Raw genomic sequence first — 23659 nt, forward strand, 5'->3', positions numbered from 1 at the left:
GCACCTCTCATCACAAAGAGCTAGTCAACCAGTGTTGAAATACAACTTCACTCAAGTGAAAGGGGGACTAAAGCATTTCCTTTCAGCACAGAGCTAGAAAGACAAAAATCATGCCAATTAAGGAAAAAATTATTTTCTATGAAAAGTATCTTGGGTTTAATATCATCCTTTTCAGAGTGGGACCGCAACTTCACAGTGAATCCAAATTCACAAAGTGAGACTTTCACAAGCAAGGCTTTCTGACTGCAAGTCCAAACTACCTCCTCCCATTACATGAAAGTTTATTTCTAGCTCTGTTCATCAGTGACACAAAGCAACAGTATCACACCTCTTTAATCTGCCTCCTTTTTTTGTTTATTTTGTAACCTGGTACAAATAACCAGTAGCAGTAGTAAAAGCAACCATTGTTTCCTGTTAACACTTGCCAGAATTAGGCAGAACTCATCCATGTTTCCTCCTTAGCATCCAGATGCACTAACAAAACCTTTGATATTTGGTATTTTGTCCCTGTATCTTCCCCTAGAAGCTCAAATATGATACATGATGCTGCTGCATGACCTGCCCCACTGCTATAGAGAAATTGAGGGAACTGAAATCCTATCAAGAACCTTTGAGTCCAATGAGGTATTAACTCCACTTCAAATTCCTTCTTGTCCAACTGTCTCATAAGACAGGTAAGAACAGAACTCGTAAAGGTAAATGATTCTGTTAAAAGTATTTGATATCCATTTACTGTTACCGAAAGTGTTTTCTAATGGTTAGGTTTTCCTGGCAAGACACAATGTTTTTCTTTTTGTTTTAATGAAACAAAACATTTTCTACTTTGTGTAATAGTCTGTCAGTTCCCTGGGAAATATGTTGATTGCAGCTGAAAAGAGGACTGCTAAATACATTATACTGTGGCTTTAGTGCTCAAAATATCCTGAAATAATTTTCATAAAGAATAAAACCAACACATATATTGTATTTCTAATCTGGGAAAAAACGAGCATATTTTGCAAACCAGTCACCAACATTTCTCATGTTATTCTTTGATCTACTCCTCTTTTGAATCTTTTTTTTCTCCTAGATTACAGGCTGACCTAGAATTACTGAGATAAACTTTAGAATTAAAATTTAAAATGATAGGAAGCCTGCATTTTGCTTTCTTCGTTACCAATGTATAATCAGGAAGTTCCAGGAATATGCATTTTTACTGTATTTTACAGTCCCAATTATACTCTTACCTAGGGGCAGGATATGGCAGAACTCCTGCAGGTTTTAAAGTTCTGGAAAGTTGAACCTCCATGCTGCTTAGTACTCATGACAACTTTTTTTTGATCTAAATTTCTAATTTTTACATACGTAACAGGTTCCAGAGTTAGTCTCAAGTCCTGCAGTGTTCTTTCACATGAGATTTTATATCTTTTGTTACCAAAATCAATTCTTAGCTTCCATTTTACTGACAGCCTCTGGTTTACTACTACTGCTAACTTCTTCCATTATTTATAATGTCTCATATTCAACATCTGAATTCCAGTCGGAGTATTTTGATATTATTGGATTATCACACTTGTCAAACTGTGTCTTGCTGACTCCCACTTATGTATCTTCCCTGAGGCAAGTTTTAGTTGTATTCCTTGCATTACAGGAATTTGGGTGAATTTCCATCTGAACTGTTTTAACTATTGACAGACTTGAAAGTTTACTGAATTATAGGCCTGATCTAAATTTTAGTGAATGTACAGGAAAGATTCGTGTCAGCTACACAGGATACCTAGCAAGAGAAAAAATTAAGCTCAGAATGGGCTGCAATGTCGGGATCTGAACACACCAGCAAAGCATCTTTCAGATGACAACTACGTTAGACCCAGCTCTGAAACACAAACAAGAAATAAACGTGGCCAGGTTGTAACATTTCTCTTCTCTGTGAACAGGAAAATCCGTATTGTAACACAGGCAGTAAGCTACAGTTTTCTGCTAATGTAAACACACACTCACATGAACTCACCAATTTATACCTGTAAAGAAGGTGGCTGCATGTTTTACAATATCATACATGTTTTTTAAATGGTGCATTTTTTTTCAAGTTGCATAGTTACAAGCAAATAAATAAATAGAACACAGTTGTTCTCAGCTTTTAAAAATAATGCATCCATGAATTTTATTACATTATCATCTTGGACAAGAGTATTCGTTACCAACACTTGCACTGATAAAGAGCACTCCTGAATAACCAGAGGCATGTACGTGTATTTGTATAATGCTAGGTTATATACATATATAAAGAAGGTACCCTAAGGACTTTACTGTATGATCAGATAGTCAGATTCAGTGTTGATATACTAAGATGATGTATTTAGTTATTTATATGTTTATTGGCCAAGAGTTAAAAAAAAAAAAAAAGTTCAGCCATTTTCACCCCCCAAAAAATTCACTGAATTCCAAATCAGTATGTTGCTCAGTGACTATGTCTACATTGGCAAGTATTGTGGACGACAGAAGAAGATGTGTAGAGTGAAACAGTTGGTGCTGAGGATCTGAGGTCCAGAAAAAATGCATTTCAGGTGCTCTTTACTTTGGATTACCTCTAGTGTGATTGCAGGATCTGAGGGTCCACTTGTGGCTGAGGTGCCCTCCTGGTGCATTCCTGGAGCACATCTTCCAGTTAATTTCATCCAGAAGGAACACAGTTCAAGTACTCCAAGACCAAGGCCCTGCAAAATAGAGACCATTGGGAGATTCATGTCAAAAGTGCACTCCTGGTCCAAATTAAAATGCCAGTGTGAATGCGCCCTATGTGAACTCACTCAGAAGGCAGGTCCTAATCCTATCCCTTTAAGAACTCTCTTTCCACAGGCTTTCTGGAAGCTGTTGGCAACATCCTGCCTCAGATGTGTTGGCTTCATACACTGATCAAATCAGTTACTGGAGCTCTTCACAAACTCACAATCTAAGACACTGTATTCATACACTTAGGTTTGAGCTCCCCACAACAAAACAAATTTGAAGGGAAAAATGTAACTTTTTAAAAATAAAGGAGGCACTAGTAAACTGATGTTCTTATCCCAGAACATTAGCTTTGTTGGAGCAAAAGAGCCAGAAAGCTGGAAGTTGGCTGGCAGAATTCAGAATAAATCTACAATTGTGGAAGTTAGAAATGGTAATAGTCTCTATTAAATCATTGACTATATTGCTGAGACTCTTAAGGATTGTTCACGAGATATTCTTTAAAACTTTGTTCACCTTAGCCCTCTTTTGATATTCTCTGGGCAGAGACATTTGTTTCTGTGTCCTTGAGATCTTCAGTATCGCTGGATCAATATCAACTATAAATGTTTCTTTGTGAGAAGGAGACTTGGAAACATTTTACACTTAACAAACTCCTGTTTGGGCGAATGGATGATCAGACCTTTGTGTACAATGTTTCTCTTTTCTGTCTAAGGTAAAGTGGTTATTCTGCAACTTAGTAACCTATAGATAGCAGTCAACAGGAATGATTTATTAATGTTTCCAGTGAGAGTCAGCTTAATGAATAGAAACACCACAGCAATGCAGGTGAATTGGCATCTGCCTGCCTTCTTTCAGAAAGGGCAAAACAGGCTTTAGACCAAACTTAAGAAATGGATGCTTGAGTTCCTTCAGAAACTTAAAACAAGAAAAGCTTTCTGATAATCTATGGCACACCAGTTGTTTCTTATTTTGGTTCATTTTACAATACAAACATATTGCCCTTTGCACCCTGGCAGGATAAAGGAACAGCATCAAGCAGCAGCACAGTAGTGCTGAACCACACAGAAGGAACTACATGATAGAAGGGCACTGCGCTTCCAAGAAACCAGAGAGAACAAAACACAACATGGCATGACTGTCTGTGTCTTGTAGATCATGATCTCTCCCATAGATTTTCCTAAGATCTATTTAGATATTATCTAGGACTCTGCCACAGTTTGAGTCTAAATGTACTATGAGAAGAAGTTTTTGTAGCCATTATTTTTTATTTCTTAAAAGCTTGTACTCATAATGAAGGTCAGGACTGTAATGCTCATTGAAATGCTCATAGCTATATAATAAATGAGCCTATTTCCCTTCACGTTTTAGGAGATGTGGGCTCAGGGATGTTATTCTACCTTTGAATCAATGTAAGACGAAGTCAGAATTAGGGGAACCTTATACCTGAAAAATACCATAAGCTTGAATCCAGATAGTATCTGCAGAGTGGCACTTCTTCCCCATATAGCTTAATAAAAAACACCCTCTCCCTCCATCTCCAAAACAGTGATCAACACTACCAAAGATGAATAACATGTCTGCTTAAACAAGGATTTCTTTAGCTGATACACCTCTCTCCATCAGGAATCACACATCCAGAACCTTAGAGCAACACCATACTTTGGAGCACAGGGCAGAGAAACTCAATGTATGGGAGCGAGTTGGAATATCTGCATGATTCACCACGGCCTGTGCTGTGACAGCAGTGCAGTGGCTACACCACAATCAACAAAGGCACTCCTACTGGTCTGCAGCCATGTCCAGCTGCTTCACTCATCCATAAAAAAACAACCAATATCAGAAAAAGATGCCAGTATAGGTGAGGTCTACATAAAGCAAGAATCAGGGCCACCCCATGGTGGAAGGGCTGACAACAAACATAGACATGCCTGCTGGTTCCCAACACATTCACCTAAACATCACTCTCTGGTTTCATATGAATGAAGACAGCACACCATTAAAACATCTGAGGATGACCATCCCCATCACATACAACAGTTCATTGCTTCCTTGATAGGGTTTTCAGAAAATCCTGGGCAGCTAAGTCAAATTTAAATCAACTCACTTCGGCTCTTACAGAATCATAGCATCATAGAATATCTCAAGTTGGAAAGGACCCATAAGGATCATCGAGTCCGACTCCTGGATCCTTGCAGGACTTATTAAGGAGATAAGACAGTTGGCTGTGCAAGTGTTCTCCTGACTGGAAAGCTGCTGCCACCCAAAAGAAAAGGAAGCTTTAAATTTTCTGTGACTTTAGTGTTCATCTTTACAACACTGTAAACCAAAACTACGTAAGGTGAACATGCATCCAAACACATCGAACTGCTTGATTTCAAATGACACAAATGCATGGAAATGTACTGAATATCCTCAGCCACTAGCACATCCACGTGAGGTGCCTGACACAGCTTGTATTCACTGTGAATTACAGCTACTAAACAATAACATTTCTCACTCCTCTCTAGAGATGGAGAGGGGAGGTTTTCAAAGCTACAAATAACAAATTCTAAAATCAGTGGGAATTAGATGCTAAAGCTTCCATCTGTGCCGTTGCATATATTTGCTGCCCATATGCCACTTATGTAGTATTGAAGGGACAGTGCAGATATCTACGTGCTGGCAGTTGAGACTCAAGTACACTGTAAGATGTACATGTTGCACATATCTATCTTCCTCTCACTGTTTAAAACATAATAGACCTTCATTAAACAATTGCCAATCACCATTGTACCTACTTCTCCTAAGTTCACCATAATAGCATTACCCAGAATAAGGCTAACTCACAGCCAAGAAAACAAAGCCAAGTTGTCATTGTTTACAAGATTTCAAGTAACCATCTCTGTTGCTGCCATTAAATATTCTGGTTTGTTTGGGGTTTTTTTTCCTTCAGATGTAAAAAGACAGGGAATCCCTTCACTGCTGCAAGCTTCCCTGGGGAAAAGAAAGGGAGCATGAAGGAATTGCACTACCTGTACTGCCAGAAGACAACAGGGTAAGTCTCTATGTACATTTGTTAAAGGATATCCACCTTATAGTAGTGGTGTAGACCCTTGGCCAAGGTAGGCTACACATATACTTCTCACAATCAAAATGTTTAAGTGAAATGCTTTTAACAAGAATAGCAACAGACCGCTAACAGGTTAGACAGCAATGTAGACTGAGATGTGCAAGTATCTGCATTCCAAAACCAGGCAGTTTAAGCTTCTATTTTTTTTACAGTGCCCTAAATATTAATGTGGGAATATATTGGTATCCACATATCTCCACACAGTGTTTTGCTGAAACACTTAAAGTTCCAAATTTCCATATTTATATTTTGCTTATAATCTGATAATTATCTACTGTTGGCTGTTGTCCCAGATACCCTTCCTGACCTTAAAAATATCACTACTGGCATAATTACAGCATCCACAACTCCCATAGGCATAAACATGAAAAGCTGTTGTAAAAGAAGAGATCTGTCTAGACAACAGCTGAGGGGAAGAACTCTGGGGTATACTTTCTGAGTCAGGGCTCCTCTCTTAGCCTCTTACCACAATGAATTTCTTCTTTAGAACATACTGGGGTTGGTGCTATTTCCACTGAAACCAGTTCCAAAACTTCTTGTTCATCATGATAGCTTTTGTCAAAAACAAAAACAAAAACAAAAAACAAAACAAAACAAAACAAAAGCCCCAAAAAAAAAAACCCGACTGACTAGCTGATAGATAGGCAAACAATGATGCCAAATCTCTGTTGTTCAGACACTCAGGTAGGTTTCAAATCACCATTACTGACTTACAGGAAAGCTTTGGAGGCTGAACATGGTGCTGCTTAGGGCTGACTTAGAGAAGTTCAAGGATAGCCTTCAGCCCTGCAGGCTTCCCTGGAGAACATGAATGGAAGATGTAGACTAAGCATCTTGCATGGCTATCTAAGGGTTAAAACATGACTCAAAGACTCGAAACATGTCTTCCTGTCCTTGCTCTCCTCTGTGTTAACATGAACTAGCCTCTCTGTAAAATGATGACAGAATCATAGAATATCTAGAGTTGGCAGGGACCCATAAGAATCATTGGGTCCAACTCACTGCTCCTCACAGAACCTAAACTAAACTGAATCATATAACTGAGAGTGTTGTCCAGAAGTTCCTTGAACTCTGACAGGCTTGGTGCCATAATCACCTCCCTGGGCAGCCTGTCCCAGTGACTGACCACCCTCTCAGTAAAGAACCTTTTCCTAATGTCCAACTTGAACTTCTCCTGACGCAGCTTCATTCCATTTCCATGTGTCCTGTCGCTGGTCACCAGGGAGAGGGGATCAGCACCTCGCCTCTGTTGCCCCCCTTGTGGAAGTTGTAGACTGCAGTGAGGTCACCCCTCAGCCTTCTCTTCTCCAAGCTGAACAAACCAAGTGACCCCAGCTGCTCCTTGTAAGTCTTGCCCTCAAGACCTTTCACCAGCTTGGTTGCCCTCCTCTGGACACACTCTAGTAGTTCAATGTCGTTCTTATATTAAGGCACCCAAAACCGCACACAGTACTCGAGGTGAGGCCACACTGGTGCAGTGCAGAGTGGGACAATCACCTCCCTCGACTGGCTAGCTGTGCTGTGCTGGATGCACCTCAGGACATGGTTGGCCCTTTTGGCTGCCAGGGCACACTGTTGGCTCAGATTCAACTTGCCATCAACCCAAACCCCAGATCTCTTTCCATGGGGCTGCTCTCCAGCCTCTCATCCCCCAATTTGTACATATAACCAGTATTACCCCATCCCAGGTGGAGAATCCTGAACTTGCTCTTTTGTTAAATGATGCTGATGGGACTTCTATCCCAGGAGCATGGCAAGTTGCTATGATCCCACAGTGGCAGGATCAGTACAAGAATGTATAATGAGCTTGAAACAAGAAGTTTCATTACTCCTGTTTTTCTTTTCTGAATATGCAATCCACTGAATTATTTGTTGTTCAGGAACACTAGTGTAGAGCCCCTGATCCATACAAGTAAATCCACTCTGAAGAGAAAAAGAGGTCCACAAAGTAGAAAATGCCTAGGTGGCATGTAGTCTGTGTAGCTATCTTTACGTTCCTACCCTCACATTGTGAGCAAGTGAATGTTTTGTCCAACTCAGGCATAGTACCTAATGAGAAGGTAGATGAGTCACAGCAACGACCTGCCCCATCTCAGAAAACCAACTTAGCAATCAGAAAGGGAGAAGACATTTGCAAGCTACTTTATAAACCTATGTTCATGACATCCATTTGTTGTTTATCTTGGGCAGCTCTCACAGTAAAGCGATACTACACTGATCATCCCAAATCAGCATTCAGACCTCTTAAATCCCTGAATTTGGTTCTAAAATTAGTGTTGTTGCTCCACAGGAGCACCCTCCTGTAGCACAGTCTGTCACAAGGGAGCACCCTCAGCACCAACTGTCCTGTGCACAGAAGGGTGCACAGGACCTGGCCTCCAGGATGGAAGTCGAGTACTACTGTGGTGTGATGTCTGAGTGACTTTAGTTTAAGATGAAGGTGCTCAGCACTTCTGAACACACAGCCTTGCACCAGATCTGGAAGGCTAAGTCTGACCATAGATGCCCACGTTGCTCAACTGACAGTACCCATGTCAGAGAAGCATGCATTACACTGGACAGTGCCAATGTGGGAAAGTGCTTAAAAAGGAAAGAGAAGACAATAACCATTCTGAACTTGTGGTTAGACCCAGAGTATTATGAGCATATTCCTGTTGGACTGTGCTATAACCCTCAAGCCTTGGGAGCCCACTGAGCCAGCCATAAAAGTCAAAAAGATTCCTTCTGATTCAGCATCATTTCTCTCCCTTTCTCTCAGCCAACATCCCTTCTTCAGCCATGCAATTAAGGCCACCCATTCCTTTTAGCAATAGACATTTGATTAGATACTGTGGGTGAAGCTCAGCTTTAGCAAGGCCAGGTCAGAACTATAAGGTTATTTCTAATACCAGGAAAATCTTACTGGTTATGGCTGATTTTTCCAACTGCATTTCCTTCATTTTGGTACTCGCATTTGCTCTCTCTTCTATTGTGGTTTTTTGCCTTTTTTTTTTTTACCCGATGTCCCATACTGATTGTTTTCCATTGTTTAAACTCTATGACAGGTATGCTGCTATCTTCGCTTCAGTGAAAAGCATCATGCAGTTTGGCTGGACTCTGGAAGCCCTTTGGCATCAGGAGCTGAAAGTGATCCTCATAACGTAGGAATAACTTACCTCCTTATAAGGTCAAAATCTGGAACCTGCACCCATTCAAGGCATTCCCACGGCTCCTACTGAATGTTAGGTGTGCATGCTGAGGGGCTGTAAGGGCCAGGCTTTCACAGGGGGAAATGCTCAGCATTCTCAGGAACCTTGGGTTCAGGCCCGGGTGCTCAGCACCTCTCAAAATCCAGCCCTGCATGACTGAGATTTTGAAACCCAGAATAGATTTCCACACTGGCAGCATCTATGAGTTTTGATATTAAGGGTTGGTTATCTGAGAAATCATGACAAAAACATATCAATATATTTGGATTCTTATAAGCAAATAGAGCATAAACTTTATACATTTATGCTTTCTCTTTGCCCAGAGGCCTTCACACTGAGCAACATTATGATGTCATTCAGCTGAAAAGAAATGATGGGCGTATGAATTATGAACTGTAAGTTTAAAGTGTGCATTAACCAGACTGTGAATTTAGTGAATAGAACAGCAAACTGAATATTCATTCCACTCTGGTGATATTACGCACATATGATATGAAGTGCAGATATGATATGAAATCTGAAGGGCCATGCTCTGTAAAAAGGGATTAGCTAGTAACAAAGGAGGGCAAACACAGTTGGGAACATCTGTGACATCAGAATATCAGAACATCAGAATATCAAACATCAGAATACGGCATCATGCTCCTTCAGTTTAGTAGCTCTTCAACAAGTGTCTCTGAGTTAGCTTTACAGGTTGTCCATATTGATCAACTTGTAATCTCAAAAATGTTAGTCTTTCTACTAGTTAGAATCCAGATTGAACTGAAATAATTGAAGTAACCATGACACCATGTGTATTTCAGTCCATTTTTCTGGTGTATATATATATATATATATGTATTTTTGGAGGAGACTTGCCAAGGATTCTTTTCCTCACTGCTGCTGTTTGAGATACCAGATTGAGTGAAGTTGGATGCTGCTGGAGTTCTGCAATCCCAACATTTTGCCACTTGATGGCACCAGCAAAACATTTAAATTTGATCAAACTACCGAGATTTTAGATTAAGGTAATTTAAAGTGTAAATGTAAATTCTTCAAAAGCAGAAAATTAACAAATTAGACATCTCATATTAGTATTGATAACTAGAGCATATTAGAAACCTGAGAATAATTCTGCAACGATTTACCAGTTATCTTTATAGGGCTGTGAGGCGCACTGTTTGCTCCCGCTACGCCCCTTTAGCCTCCCTGTATGTGAGGTACCTGCTCCTCATTTTGTGTAAATGGGTAGCAGGTACATCACATCAGACACTCTAGAAAAGCAGGAGAGCTAATTGTAAACAGGCCACAGAAGCTACACAAGGAAACCTGCAACCCTGCTGTTTGTAATCACTGTTTTTTGCAGGCTTCTCTCTTCATTACCTCATTACAGCATGCAGCACAAGCAGAAGCAAGTGTGCAAGTGTAGGTTACCTACAAGAACGTACAAGCCAAAACGCCTTTTCACTGGAACAGCTTATGGCCTTTGACCAGCAATGTACATTAGACGCTCTGGATGTGTCGCTTCTGCAGAATTTGATTACAAGCTATGAGAAAGTAGCAGGTTTCCGTGCAAGTTTCTTCCTACAAGTTTCCTAAGCACTAAGTGACAAGAACTGACCCGTGCACTTTTGTAAGATAATGGGGCACTTTTAAAGTTGTTTTAAAACCAACATGCAAAGTGAGCACTCTCATGTTGCACAGTTAAGCTCGGTGGTTCTATTACCTAATCTATCCCCAAGAAAACTCTATTGACTGCAGTGGAATGACGCTGAGGAACAATTTGGTCCGCTGTGACTCCCTAGTCAAATAAGTGTCCTGTTACGTGTCATTTATATTGGTATCCCTGAAACAGCTGAAACACAGATTGTGGAGAAAAATTAAAAACTGCCCATTGCATGGGGTAGGAGGCCTGCTGTGTTTTCAGTAATGCCTAGGCTGGTCAACTTCAAATGCTTCTTCTTGGTTAAGGATGGTCTGGGATCCATTCACTTCACAGCAAGAGTGTTCCTTGTGCCAGCTCCTCACCAGAATGGATCATCCATGTACACAGGCTGAGGCAGAGATAGCGGCACCTTTCTGGGGATTTGCTTCCTTAAAAGGAAGCAGCCAGGGACTGTTGGGACTCGATGTCCTTGTGCTAGCTGTGTAAGGAGGAAGGCGGTTTTACACAAGAGTAGATCAAACTCTGCCCCTGTACATACTGAAAAGTTCATGACTTGGACTCTGAATATTTGATCAACAGCACATTGATGTACTTTCTCCATTATTTTGCACTCGCATCTTAACCTGAAACATGCTGGGTCTCTATGCTTTGCCCTAGTTTGAGCATTTTCTTTTCCTATAAGGTTGTATTTTTTTGGTCTTTGAAAGACTTTTAAATTGAAAGAAAGAATGCATAATTTAAAACAAAAAGTGAAACACACACAAAAATCTTCCGCATCCATAGTCCAAGGTCTTTCAGAGCAAATACTCTTCCTGCTGTCAGGGACTATTAAGCGGTGACAGCCACATGGAACCTTTCCTGAAAAATACCCTCCAAGTGCTGCTCTGCAGGCCTACCTGGGAGCTATTAACACTCAGTTTATTTACCTTATAGCCTGTGAGGGCTCCTTTGAGCCATTACTGTCTTTTGTGGGAAATGAATTACCAGGCATTTGCAATAACTCTCTACACTTTCATGGAACAACTATGCCTTTGCCTTAAGGATGCACACTATGTATCCTTGTCCAGTTTTGCCCTGGGTTTGTGCAGATGTGCATTAGCAGTGGGCCACACACATGTGCCCTTCCAGTTAAACGTACTGGAGAAAACTAGTTGTCTCCTCCCATTTAAAGGTGTAATAAGTTCACATCAAACAAGACTGCAAAATCCTGAAAGGCCTTGTAAAACACCCTCAGTCATTGCCAAGAACCCTATTATACACACACACACATTACATCAGGGTAGAGCATTTGCAACTGTCCTTCCAAAGACAGGTCACACCGATGAGGCTTTCAGTGGGTTCAGTGACAGCACAGAATGAATGAAAACTGGCTTTTTTCCATGTGGGCTTTAATCTGCTTTCAGTGTTTATCATGTCACACAGCACTTACATTCCTCTGGCTGTCCCCCAGTTCCTCAACCCCTGGTGGTTCCCTGAGTTGCACTCCCTGACCAAGCAGGTTTTAAGATTAGGCCAGGTAAGTCATTACCTCCATTTGCAAGAATAAAAGGCTGCAGACAAAGCCAATTTACACATGGTAAATGTTTTATTCTCCAGTCATAATTTCCTTCCTGTTAAAATTGGCAAGAGTGATACATCTTATTCTCTCAATAATTTACTGAGTACATGGGAAATTAACAGGAAAGAGCAGCAAAAAGTTCTCTGGCCTGATCTAGAAAAGAAGGTCATGAGGATCCCCACACTGCATCACTTTCAGGACAACACCACACCTGAGAGAAGAAACAGATCTTCAGAGGTTCCTACCATGTGGCAGAGAGTAGAAAAATAGTGGTAAGTGGGAACCCCTCATGAAGGTCACACAGGTTCCAGTGTGTCTTTTATTACCATTACTGAACAAGTGTGTCTCTGCACATAGCGCTCTGCACTACATCAGGAAGGAAGCTGCAGAACTGCTGCAGGCAAAGCTAGTGTCTCCATAAAGATACCCTCTCTCACATGAAACTTGGTTTATGCCTATTTTATCAAAACATGTTTGAAGAGTGCCCATAGTGAACTCATTGCTAGGGCAATGAGATGGTGTCCATCTGGACTGCTCCCTGGATTTGTTCTACAGCTTTCCAAACTAGGAGCATAAGTTCCTTCAGTTTGACTCGGACTTCTTTTCAAGAGACTGATAGACTCCATATCCTCCGTGGACTGAACATAAAGGGGCAGAGAACATAATACTGAGCAACTGTTTCTTGTTTGATACTGTCAGATTCCGGCAAAAGTCTACTAGAATTCCAGTGAAACCATCTCAGGGCCAAATTTGGAAAAACTGCTATTCCTTTCTTCCTTTCCATCCAGATCTCTATCTTTCAATACTACCATCCATTCTGAGTGGCTTCAGGCATGATTACCCAGTTTGAGTTTTAAAAGTATAAGTAACACTCTAAATAACTGTCCACATTTGAAAATGCAAAGCTTCTCTAAATCATGGCAGTCATGAAAATGCATGTTCACCCTCATTTCATTGCTGCCTTAAGTTTAGATGTTATAAAGAAAAGTGCTCTGCAAAGGTACTTAAGTAGTGCCATGCCAAAGCACAAAGCAGACTGATTCTCCTTACTTACGCAGACTTGTATCAGGAATATGCCCAATGAATGCAATGAAGCATTCTTCAATTCACATCATAACACAGTGTGAATGGAAATGGAAATTGAAAATACTTCTTAGCGTTTCTTTTCAATTTTACAATTGTAATATTGTAACACAATGTGAATTGAAAAGAAACGCTAAGAAGTATTCTCCTTCACATCTACAGTACCAGTAGACATACAGGACCAGTTCTAACAGTAGAAATGGAAAATCAATTAGAAGTATCTGTGGAATAAACTTAGCTGTTCTGTAAGTATGGCTATTTCTGTAAAAGCTTTCCATTTTCAAGACAGATACGAAGTTTCAATCAGAGTTCCAGGCCATTATAAATGTAACAATATACAAATGTTTGTCAGAATCCAACACTTAGAAGTCCTGTTATCTTTGTAGCATCATACATTAAAAGTAGATCTTTTGTTCATCTCAGCTGAGGCATGAGTTACTCTGGCATGGTAATCTGTGAGATATCACACCTCATGTCGATTACACTGAGTCCCGTAGCATCACAGTATAGATTTCACAATAAAATGCATGACTTCTGTATGTTGTATCAGAATGTGTGAACAAAATTGATGTGGCACTTGAAGTTTATCTTCAAAACACCCATGTCAGTTTGGAAAGAAATAAGCACAGGGCTGTATTTAAACTCTTTGAACAAGGGGGCATATTTCCTCTTTGCAACTGCACACCACCTATTTTTACGGGGACTAATTCAATGATGGGAGTGGCCAAGTTGCAGATCTTGAGTCACAGGTGACTGGGAGAGAGCTTGGGTGCAGCTCCCATGCCATGGCTATTTCATTAACCAGGTTACAGAGTAACACCCAGCTGTGGGAGGAGAAGAGTTCCCACAGGAACTGCTAAGGCTGAAACGATGGAGTCCCCATGGGGCCTATTAACATCCCACATGACTCTGTCCTCAAACTGAGCAACGGGAGGAGCCCTGAGAAGTTAGCACCATCTCCTGCTTGGGAATGAATCTAGGACATCCTTCTCACTGAGAAAATCAAGGGGTTTTAGCAATATGAGGATTTTGGTATATGGCTTGCAGAATTAAGAAACTTTGTGTGATTACTGTAAAAATAATAAAGCTTAAAAAAAAGACTATCATCAGACAATCTCTCCTACCCATATATGGTAAGGATCCTTTCAAGCAAGACCTGGTAAGTAAGCCTTTCTCATGAAATACATGAGATTTTGGAGCTCCAGATGAACCACTTAGATTAGACCAATAATACTGTATTTCAGGGTTTTTAAAAATTTTTTCATTATACCACAAAGAACCATTAAGCAAATTAATATTTTTTTTTAATCTTAGATACTTTTCTGACTTGTTGCAGTAGTCAAGAGACTCTTAGCTAGACACAGTGATGAAATTCTTGCCCTTTAAAGTTTCTGTTTTCGACTGCTTTTTTTAAAACTTATTTGAAGCATAAAATAAGTCTCCATGGCAAAATATAAATAATTTATCAGCATGGAATGAATAAGTATTTTCTCTGCAAGTATAAACAGGATACGGTTTTGTTTTGCATTACTGAAAAGGAATATATTTTTACTAATAGCATGTACCATTGTTAATTAATATAGAGCTTACTACACAAAAGTGTAAGAGGCTAGTTTTTTCCTCCTTTTAAAAAGACATTCTGCACATCGCTTGTTCCCAGTGTCTTTTCAGTCTTTGGCACCTGGCAACACAAAACATTCCTCATGTAATGAGTGGTATCAGTAAGAATATTATCTGCACTGCTTACACATTGATTTGTCCCTAATGTATATTGATTGCACTGATTCAGATAAAGTCTAGGAGGTGGAAATGAACATGGGTCACTTCAGGTAACTTATTTATTATGTTTCTTCCCTAATATAGGCTTCATAAACCACCAGACAGTTTGGCTATATTACATCTTATCTTTCCATAATGAAATAAAAAGGCAAGTTGTTCCTCTTACAGCCATAATTGCAGAGTGCAGGTTCCTTCGTAATAAGCAGCAGCAACACTACTAGGCAAAAAACCTCTCTTTTGAATGAAGCATGTAATGATAGGGTTAGCAGTGTTTGCCTAGCACACCCACTCTCCTAACAAATACTGATCTTGCTGACTTGCCTATGGGCTAATTGGGTTTTCTGAACTGTGTTGTTCATGGCCTCTTTACCTAGTGTGAATTAAAGTGTTTGGGAGCATCTACCAAGCACAGCCAAGGGATCTAGAGTACGCATAAAGCAGATTTATGAGAAAGAAGCCTCAGAAATACCTAGCTTGATAAGACATCTGCACAGCCTCAGGAATGGAATGAATTTGGCTCCTGTATAAGGTTGTGACTGTGCTTTATGCAGCAGTTGGGGAAAGGTATTTGCTCTCAGTAAGATGCTGTATGCAGTTGTGGTAAAGTTTAGAAGAATCTGAACAGAGTGCTAGTCTCTCTTCATGGAATAAACTGATGCTTTCGTTTTCCTCAAAAGATTTCAGGATTCCCCTGATTTTATATTATTTTATCGTTGAAAGCTGAAAAGAACAGCTACAGGATTATGGGCAAATATTCCATGAAATCACTGTTCTCAGTATCCCGTAAAACTCTCCAGCTTTATCCTCCTTCCTTCCAGAAATAAACATTGTCTAAGAGACAAATTTTGATTTCACAAACACAAACTCAGTTACTATTAATTGAAGCTGTGCAAGAATCAGAAGTCCACATTTTCCTTCCCTTAAGCCACATAGAAGTAAATATGAATTGGTATGACTGATCATGTACAAAAGCTACAAGGGAATCATCATTGTGAATTCTTTGCAGGGTGCAAGCAAGAGGGGATTAAAGAAGTAAGATACTGCTTTCTGATTCTCACATCTCTCCCAGTTCTTGCAAAGTGTTATATTTAATACTAAAACTCTGTGAGATGCAAAATAAGGAAATTTTCTTTCTGTCCTTTTTCCTGACTCAAACCAACCCAAGATCACTGTGCCTGCCATTTCCCACCTCTCATCCCTACCAGACACACATCTCTAGGTACATCATGTTCCCAAACTTCTGATCACCTGAGGATTGAGACACTAGAATTGATTCAAGCAGCCATCAGCCTTTCCATCCCAATATCCCTACCAAGGCTTTTGATATGGTTGTTCTGAGGAAGACCAGAGGCAAGGCAGCACTCTGCTGGTTTACCATTTATTCTTGAAACTTACTTAGTAACACTACTGAAGTCATGACTCCTTTCTACTGAAGCTTAACAGAATCAGAATCTGAATATATCAGTGGTCAAGCTAAGCATCTTGGCTTAAATTAGAGCTCTATGTGCTGGGAGTTCCAGTCTCCATGGAGGATACCTCAGCACTCAGAATGATGAGTAAACCTGACTTGTGTGAACACCTTGTAGCCTCAGAAGCCAACAGAGCTATTCACATTGCTGCTAATCCCCACAAAAGCAAGGTGGATCATTTAGTGTATCTGGTATCTTCTGTCAGACAAATAATTCTTCACAGTCCAAAACAATGCAAGAGAAAGGAAAAAAATGCATCAGTGGGATAAAAAACTAGCAGTTTTGGGGCCAAAGTCATGCCTGTCATACCTTTACTAAGGACAACAGAGGTACCCATGAAATAAGAGCTGAATTATTTAAAAGATTTTATCACTACACAGATGGTAGAACAAGGTCCAGGGAGAAAAAGCAACTCTTCTTATCCTTTACGAAGACTGAGATGAAGCCCTAGACATTCATTATTTACAGAATACCATGTAAGCCATCATGAGGTGTTTGTTTTTAACCCCAGCAGCATTTTACCTTGAGAGTGTTTTACATAATATATTGGAGGAAAAGGGCATGAAAATTTTGTTCTTATTCTGTGTTTCCCTGGAGGCATTCTACTACATTGGGATTTTGACAGATACTTCATTTTGGAAAACTTTAAAGATCACATGCATGAACAGATGAGGAGTCCTTGGCAGCTGCTGACCACACAGGGTTATGGGGAATTTGGGACAGGAGAAAGCCAGCACCTCTGTGCGCCATGGCAGTACTTGCCAGGAAGGGTTTGGCCATAACTGTATGAAACATAAAAAGCTACACTGGCATGGGTAAGAAGCTTTTCATCAAAGCCGATAATGGTGGTCAATTTGCATTAATTAGCTGTCATTCCCAGTCTGTGGAATGAGTCATAGTGCTGTAAAGTTATCTATATATTTAGGTACACAAGCCATTTTTAGTGGAGTATTTGTCCATCCAAACCCAAAATCTTTCCACCGACTATGTAACACTAGGAGTAGTCATTTTTAGTCAGTTTTCATTGATCATTGGTCAATTTAAGAAACACTACTCATCTGTGTTGGTGAGGTTACAAAGCCAATTTTGCAAAGCAGGAGGATCATTGGAGGCCAAGACCTATTTCCAGCAAAGCTTAGCAGGTTCAGAATTACTAGCTAAGGGGGCAGCTACCACCAGCACTTAGAAAATACTTTAACTTCATTTTCTGTTCCCTCCATACAGTTTGACTTCCTCTGAAATCAGGACACCCCAGTTCTCAGTGACTGAAGGAGAAATCTCTGGTTGAATACAGGTAACTCAGACCACACTCAGGTGCCTTTTACCACTGTAAGGCTGTATTTAAAAGCTTTGTGCCTTTTCTACACCTCACCTTTACAAAATTCAGAGTAGCTATTACATAGTTAACACTGACAGCATCATTGTGGGGTAAATAGGGAAACTGAACTGGAAAGACTGGACTGAAAAAGCAGTGATAGAAGCAGGGTTGGAAACTAAGCTCTTCCAAGCATGCACTGCAGTTTCATTTTTATAAGACATCTAGTAGCACTCAGTTCCTCTGATGGTGACAATATGAGTACAGAGCCAGCTTCACAATTCATCAAGCTTTATTGTTGCTGTTTGCAAAAATCATGCACAGAAAATGCAGTAAGAATCTTCCCTACTGGTGTGTGAATCAATCCGGATCTCCTCCTTCTGCAGAGGCAGCTTTATCTGGTATAAGATCCAGCCCTCAGCTGTTTGTCATCACCTCTCTGCGGGAGACAACTAGCCTTGCAGATCTGCTGGTGCAGACAATCACATTGAGTGCTTCCAAAAAGACAGCTGGGTTAATTTACACTGATTAAATGGGTGATCTGATTTAACCCTGCTGATCTTGTAGCAGAAGAGTGAAGATGAGTTCTGTCTGCAGATCCATGAGATCAGTCACCTAATGTAGAAGAAACATTAGCAGTGGCAGTGAAGAAAGATACAGCCTTTATAGACATGCAGTTTTATGGACGTGGCAAGAGAAACAATAAGCAACAATCTATTAAGGCAGTCTATAACTGTGACTACAAAAGAAAGCTTATATAGCACATAATGTTCTGCCTAGATGTAGCTACCATGGAGATCTTCAAGGTCAGCTGAATTGTGTACCTGTTGAATCTTCCACTTGAGTAGTAATACTGTACTGAAGGCATTTTTTTATCACATTTTTACTTTTATTAGCATTTACTAAATAGATAATTGGGGAGGGTGATGCCACATGCGTTATTTCAAATGTTTAAAATAGTCTTTTCTATCCAGCACAAATATCTGGTTTATACCTTATCTATTTCTTCTTATCCTTCAGCTTCCTAAATTTGCTGAAGAAAAGGGTCAAATATACTATCTAAATCCACTAAATATAATGGTCCCTAACTCTACTTTTAAAGAGCTAGAATATAACTTCTCTGCAAGAACAACCAATATGCTACAAAACACTGAAAGAGCTCTGGGGAATCACAACATTCAGTCGGGACTTCATAGGTAAGCATTTTCTGTTAATTTAATTTCCTTGGGATAGCAATTAAAGACCATGAAGTGATAAACTCCAAATTTCTCAAATTATTTTTTTGTCATTTAGTACAAAAGGCCACACAAACTGTAAATTATCTGAGGTTTTTCAGAGGAACTGTGCATTAATTCTGATTTTCCTAGCCAATAAAAGTATGTGACAGTAAAGTATGTCGCCATTAAGAAAAAGGTGCTATGAGTCCCCTTATCCTGGACAACTATTACATGAAAGCAGTTGGCAGATTAACAGGAGAACTAGGTCAATACACGGAACTAGTAAGTACTGCATTTATTAAGAATTTCATGCTTCCACCACAAGTAATATTGGCAAGAGTATTACCGGATTCAGCTAGCAGAACTAAGCCTTCCCTTCGATAATACTTAAGAGCAGGGGAAGGCTCACTCTAAAACAGAGGCAAAAGTTCAGTATACTAAACCAGTCCTTACACAGCTGGTTGACAGAACTTCTGTAATGGATTAATGACTTTTTCAGGGTTTGCAGGGAGAAAGTTATTGTGATTATCTGCTTATTTTTTATCTTACCATTTAAAGTTGCCAACAACACATGACAGCAATTCAAATGACCTTTTGCCTTGAGGAGTATGAGTAACAGTCTCCATAAAACGAGCTGGCAGCTCTCGTGTGAATGGTGCAGAACTGCAGGGACTGAAACATACTGGCTAGATGTTCAGTTGGTGTTTATCAGGACAACCCCACTGACCTCATCAATTTAGTGTGTTTATGGCACACTGTGTGTTTGGTAAGTTACCTATTACCATGGCAGGCTATCGCCTCCTTACTAACTATACCAGTTTAAGTTTGCAGAGTTTCTATGATTCATCCTCCTCTGTTTGCATGAGTGATTTGCCTTTCTTCCTTAAGGGTGCATCAGTAACATTATCAGATTCTATTTTAATGCAAAGATTTACTCTAAAGAATGTATAAAACTATGTTGGAAAACTCCATGTTTTATTGTCTTCAACAATTTTTACATTCTGTGGAGCCTGTATAAAAGTGAAAAGATAGTATTTATATTAAATGTTACTCACGCAAATGAGCATAACATGGTATATAAGAGTAACAAATGAAGTTGAGCTGTGTTTGCTAATGTACCATTCATTACCTGTACTGGCTTAAGCCATTCAGTGACACCTGCACATTGTCATGCAGAGTACATACACAGGTCTGATTGTAACTGACTAAGCAATTCTGCAGGTAAAACAACAGAAGGAATGGAGTCCTGCTCTGCTGGCTTTACAGCACTCCTGGGTTCCAACTGCACACACACACAAGAAGCAGAGCAACGAAGTAAAATGCTGCGTTTTTCTTAGTTCAAGTCCAAAAATGGCCCTGTGTCATGATTTAATCCCAGCCAGCAACTAAGAACCACACAGCTGCTCACTCACTCCCCCCACCCCCCAGCAGAATGGGAGAGAGGATCAGAAGGGTAAAAGTGAGAAAACTTACGGGTTGAGAAAAAGACAGTTTAATAAGTACAGCAAAAGGCATGCGCGCAAGCAAAGCAAAACAAGGAATTCATTCACCACTCCTCATGGGTAGGCAGGAGCTCAGCCACCTCCAGGAGAGCAGGGCTCCATCACGGGTAACGGTGACTTGGGAAGACAAATGCCACCACTCTGAACGTCCCTCCCTTTCTTCTTCTTCCCCCAGCTTTTTAGTGCTGAGCATGATATCGTACAGTATGGAATGTCCCTTTGGTCAGTTGGGATCAGCTGTCCCAGCTGTGTTCCCTCCCAACTTCTTGTGCCCCCCCCAGCCTTATTGCTGGTGGGGTGGGGGGAGAAGCAGAAAAAGCCGTGACTCTGTGTGAGCGCTGCTCAGCAATAACGAAAACACCCCTGAATTACCAACACTGTTTTCAGCAGAAATCCAAAACACAGCCTCATACTCGCTACTATGAAGAAAATTAACTCTATCCCAGTCAAAACCAGCACACCCTGGATAAAAAGTCCCCAAATTGTCCTGCTTTACTTCTATTGGATTAAAAAAAAAAAAAAATCCAAGCAAGGAAATCCCTTTTGAAATGGCATTTACAAGTTTCTGATAATTGAATCCCTGTATCTGAAATGGAAAAGCTGTCTAGCTTTTTCTCCAGTGTGATGAAGAAACAAATGTTTCGCTTTATGATGATGAACACTTTAAAGAACGCTTTCAACAGCTTGTCTCTGGAAATGAAAATCCAAACTAGAAGCTTACATTAATTCAAAACTGAGCATTTTATTGTCCCCTAGCTTCCAAAGTGTGATTGGCAGAGGCCTACCCTGACCCATGGTGATTTATCTGAACAACATTATTCCACTTAAAGCATACATACATTAAATATCAAACACTCAGATTGTTCAGCACAGTAACTCTGAAGTCTGTTCTTTGGCTATAGAACTCAAATGTACTTTATGTTTGAACAATTCCTATACAATGTGGCTTTGACTCCGCACTAGTATCTGAAGCCTCAACAGTAGAAATTATTAATATGGGGTAACAGTACTCAAGCAGTGGGTCAAACCGTGGTTAAGCAAGCTAAAAAGTCACATGCCAGTGAGCATCCTCAGTCCCACCTGCAACAGTTCCTAAAAGAAGTTAAAAAAAGTTAAAGTCACCATTTATATTATCATATTGACTATGAGACCACAAATGGGAAGACATGCTTACAGAAGAAAGGTGAAGAGAACACAAGACATCTATACCCATTTATATCTTATGCATTGGGGTGGAGCGGAATACTTTCTTTTCCAAAACATAAAGACTGACTCTAAGCTGCTCCCTATGTGGCAGGGCAGTAAGAAATGTCTGGGCTGCTTCCCTCTGCCTGGGAGACCTCTAACTGAGCCATTTCACTAGTCTCAGGCAATGGTTTGCTAAAATAAGAGACTTAGATGACAGTGTAGATCCTGTTACTTCTTCCATATAGAAGGAAACATTTCTGCTTAGTCTCTTGCAAGTGAGACCTCTTGAAGGGTGCACTGTATGTTTACTTCAAGGTCAATGTCTCCACAAATCAATTCTGCAAGAACCAGTACTCCTCCAGTGTTCAGATGCCTCTGCCCTTATTCAGGGTTCCTACTGTTGTAGCCAGCTACTGAGGCACAATGCTGAGTAAAATAAAAACAGTAGCCAGTCTAGGTCAGCAGCATAAAGTGACAGAAAGCACAGGCCAGAAATGGGATGTGAACCAAGTGCAGGCTACTCTGTCTCAGCCGTGCTACCTGAAAGTTCATTATCTGGATACAAGGCTGCCAGAAACAAACTTCAGAAAATCCCTGATACATTGCAGACAGAAGCATTGTACAGGTGGCAGCTTTCAGGAAGGCCTGAACTTGAATCCTTTCTGCCTGTTCCCTCTCCTATGAAGATTTCAAGCCCAGACATTTGGATCAACATACAATCTGGGAAAACCCAGTTAGTCTACGTAAGCCAGGCTTACCACTGGATGTAAAGAGTGAGAAAAGTAGACTTTTGTTGCACAAGCTTTGGCATCAAGAAGCACGTCAGCCTGCATGGAGACCAGAGGACAGGCCAAGAGAGACAGCACTGCCTGAATGGATCCCTAGCTGTGAGGTTCCTCGGCACCAGACAGCATTGCTGGAGCTGCAGCATTCCTCCTCTAAGACAGCAGCACAAAAACGTTTTCATGATTCCTAAGATGCGAGACAAAAGACCTCAGCGGTAACATCACTCAGGGAAAGAGACACAAATTCTATTATTTCAATGCTTTTTATTTCTTTAACTGACACATTCCTTGTCCTTTAAAAACAGTCACAAATAAAATTACCTCAATACAAACTGTCTGTCCTTTCCTAGAGAACCACAGTAAATTCAAACAGTAAAGAGAAGAGCAGCTAGGGTAGCCCAGGACATGTGCAGCCTATTCGAGACTAGAAGAGCTTGTCTTGGTCTAGAGGCTGTGAGAACATGACTCTTCTTGAGAAACTCATTAGTGGGATAAGCACTGGCTACAGAAAGAGCTGGTTCATTAAAGGCCAAATAGATTCACAAATGAGTGTTACAGTCTGACTGGGAATAAATTTACACTGGGAATCTCAAGATTATTTTTAATGGTCACATCAGGGAGGTTCAATAGATGAGGAGAGGATAAGAAAACAGGTTGCTCCAGAGCAGACCTGTCCAGTTTATGAAAGGAGCTACAACACAGTTGCCAGCAACAGCTGGGAATCATAGTTACTGACCCAATAAGACCCTTTGCAGGCCCTCACAAGCACCAGGCTCCCAGGTCAAAAGGACCCTGTGCTACTCTGCAGGGAGTCAAACACCAATAATGTCAGCACACACAGGGACAAACATGTTGCTCATGAGTGGTGGAGTCTCTTTGTCTATGCACAGCACACTCCCAAAGCCTCCATGCTCTAAGGTTGACCACGGCCTCTCCAAGTCTACATTACTATGTCAGACCTATTGTGGCTTGTATTTCAGACTCTTCTCTTTCCTTTTTTATTCATTGCCTAAAACAAGAATGTTTTAAGTGAACTGGAAAGGCCATAGATACCATATTTATACTGCATTGAAGACTGGTAGAGGGAGAATGGGATTTAGCAATCCCTG

The 23659-nt window shown here is 40.4% G+C and overlaps 1 protein-coding gene across 1 annotated transcript; it reads left to right on the forward strand.

The window, feature by feature from the left end:
* The first annotated feature begins 540 nt into the window (after positions 1-540).
* SPMIP4 (sperm microtubule inner protein 4) lies at positions 541-22830 on the forward strand. The gene is given in 15 exon segments (XM_074869206.1): positions 541-689; positions 5659-5744; positions 5747-5813; positions 9333-9404; positions 15159-15193; positions 16245-16424; positions 18245-18330; positions 18879-19019; positions 19021-19054; positions 19266-19357; positions 22011-22128; positions 22277-22336; positions 22339-22422; positions 22425-22736; positions 22739-22830. Coding segments are annotated over 15 exon segments (1608 nt in total).
* The last annotated feature ends 829 nt before the right edge of the window (positions 22831-23659 follow it).

Source organism: Strix uralensis, chromosome 1, assembly GCF_047716275.1.
Source record: "Strix uralensis isolate ZFMK-TIS-50842 chromosome 1, bStrUra1, whole genome shotgun sequence".
NCBI classification, from domain to species: Eukaryota; Metazoa; Chordata; class Aves; order Strigiformes; family Strigidae; genus Strix; species Strix uralensis.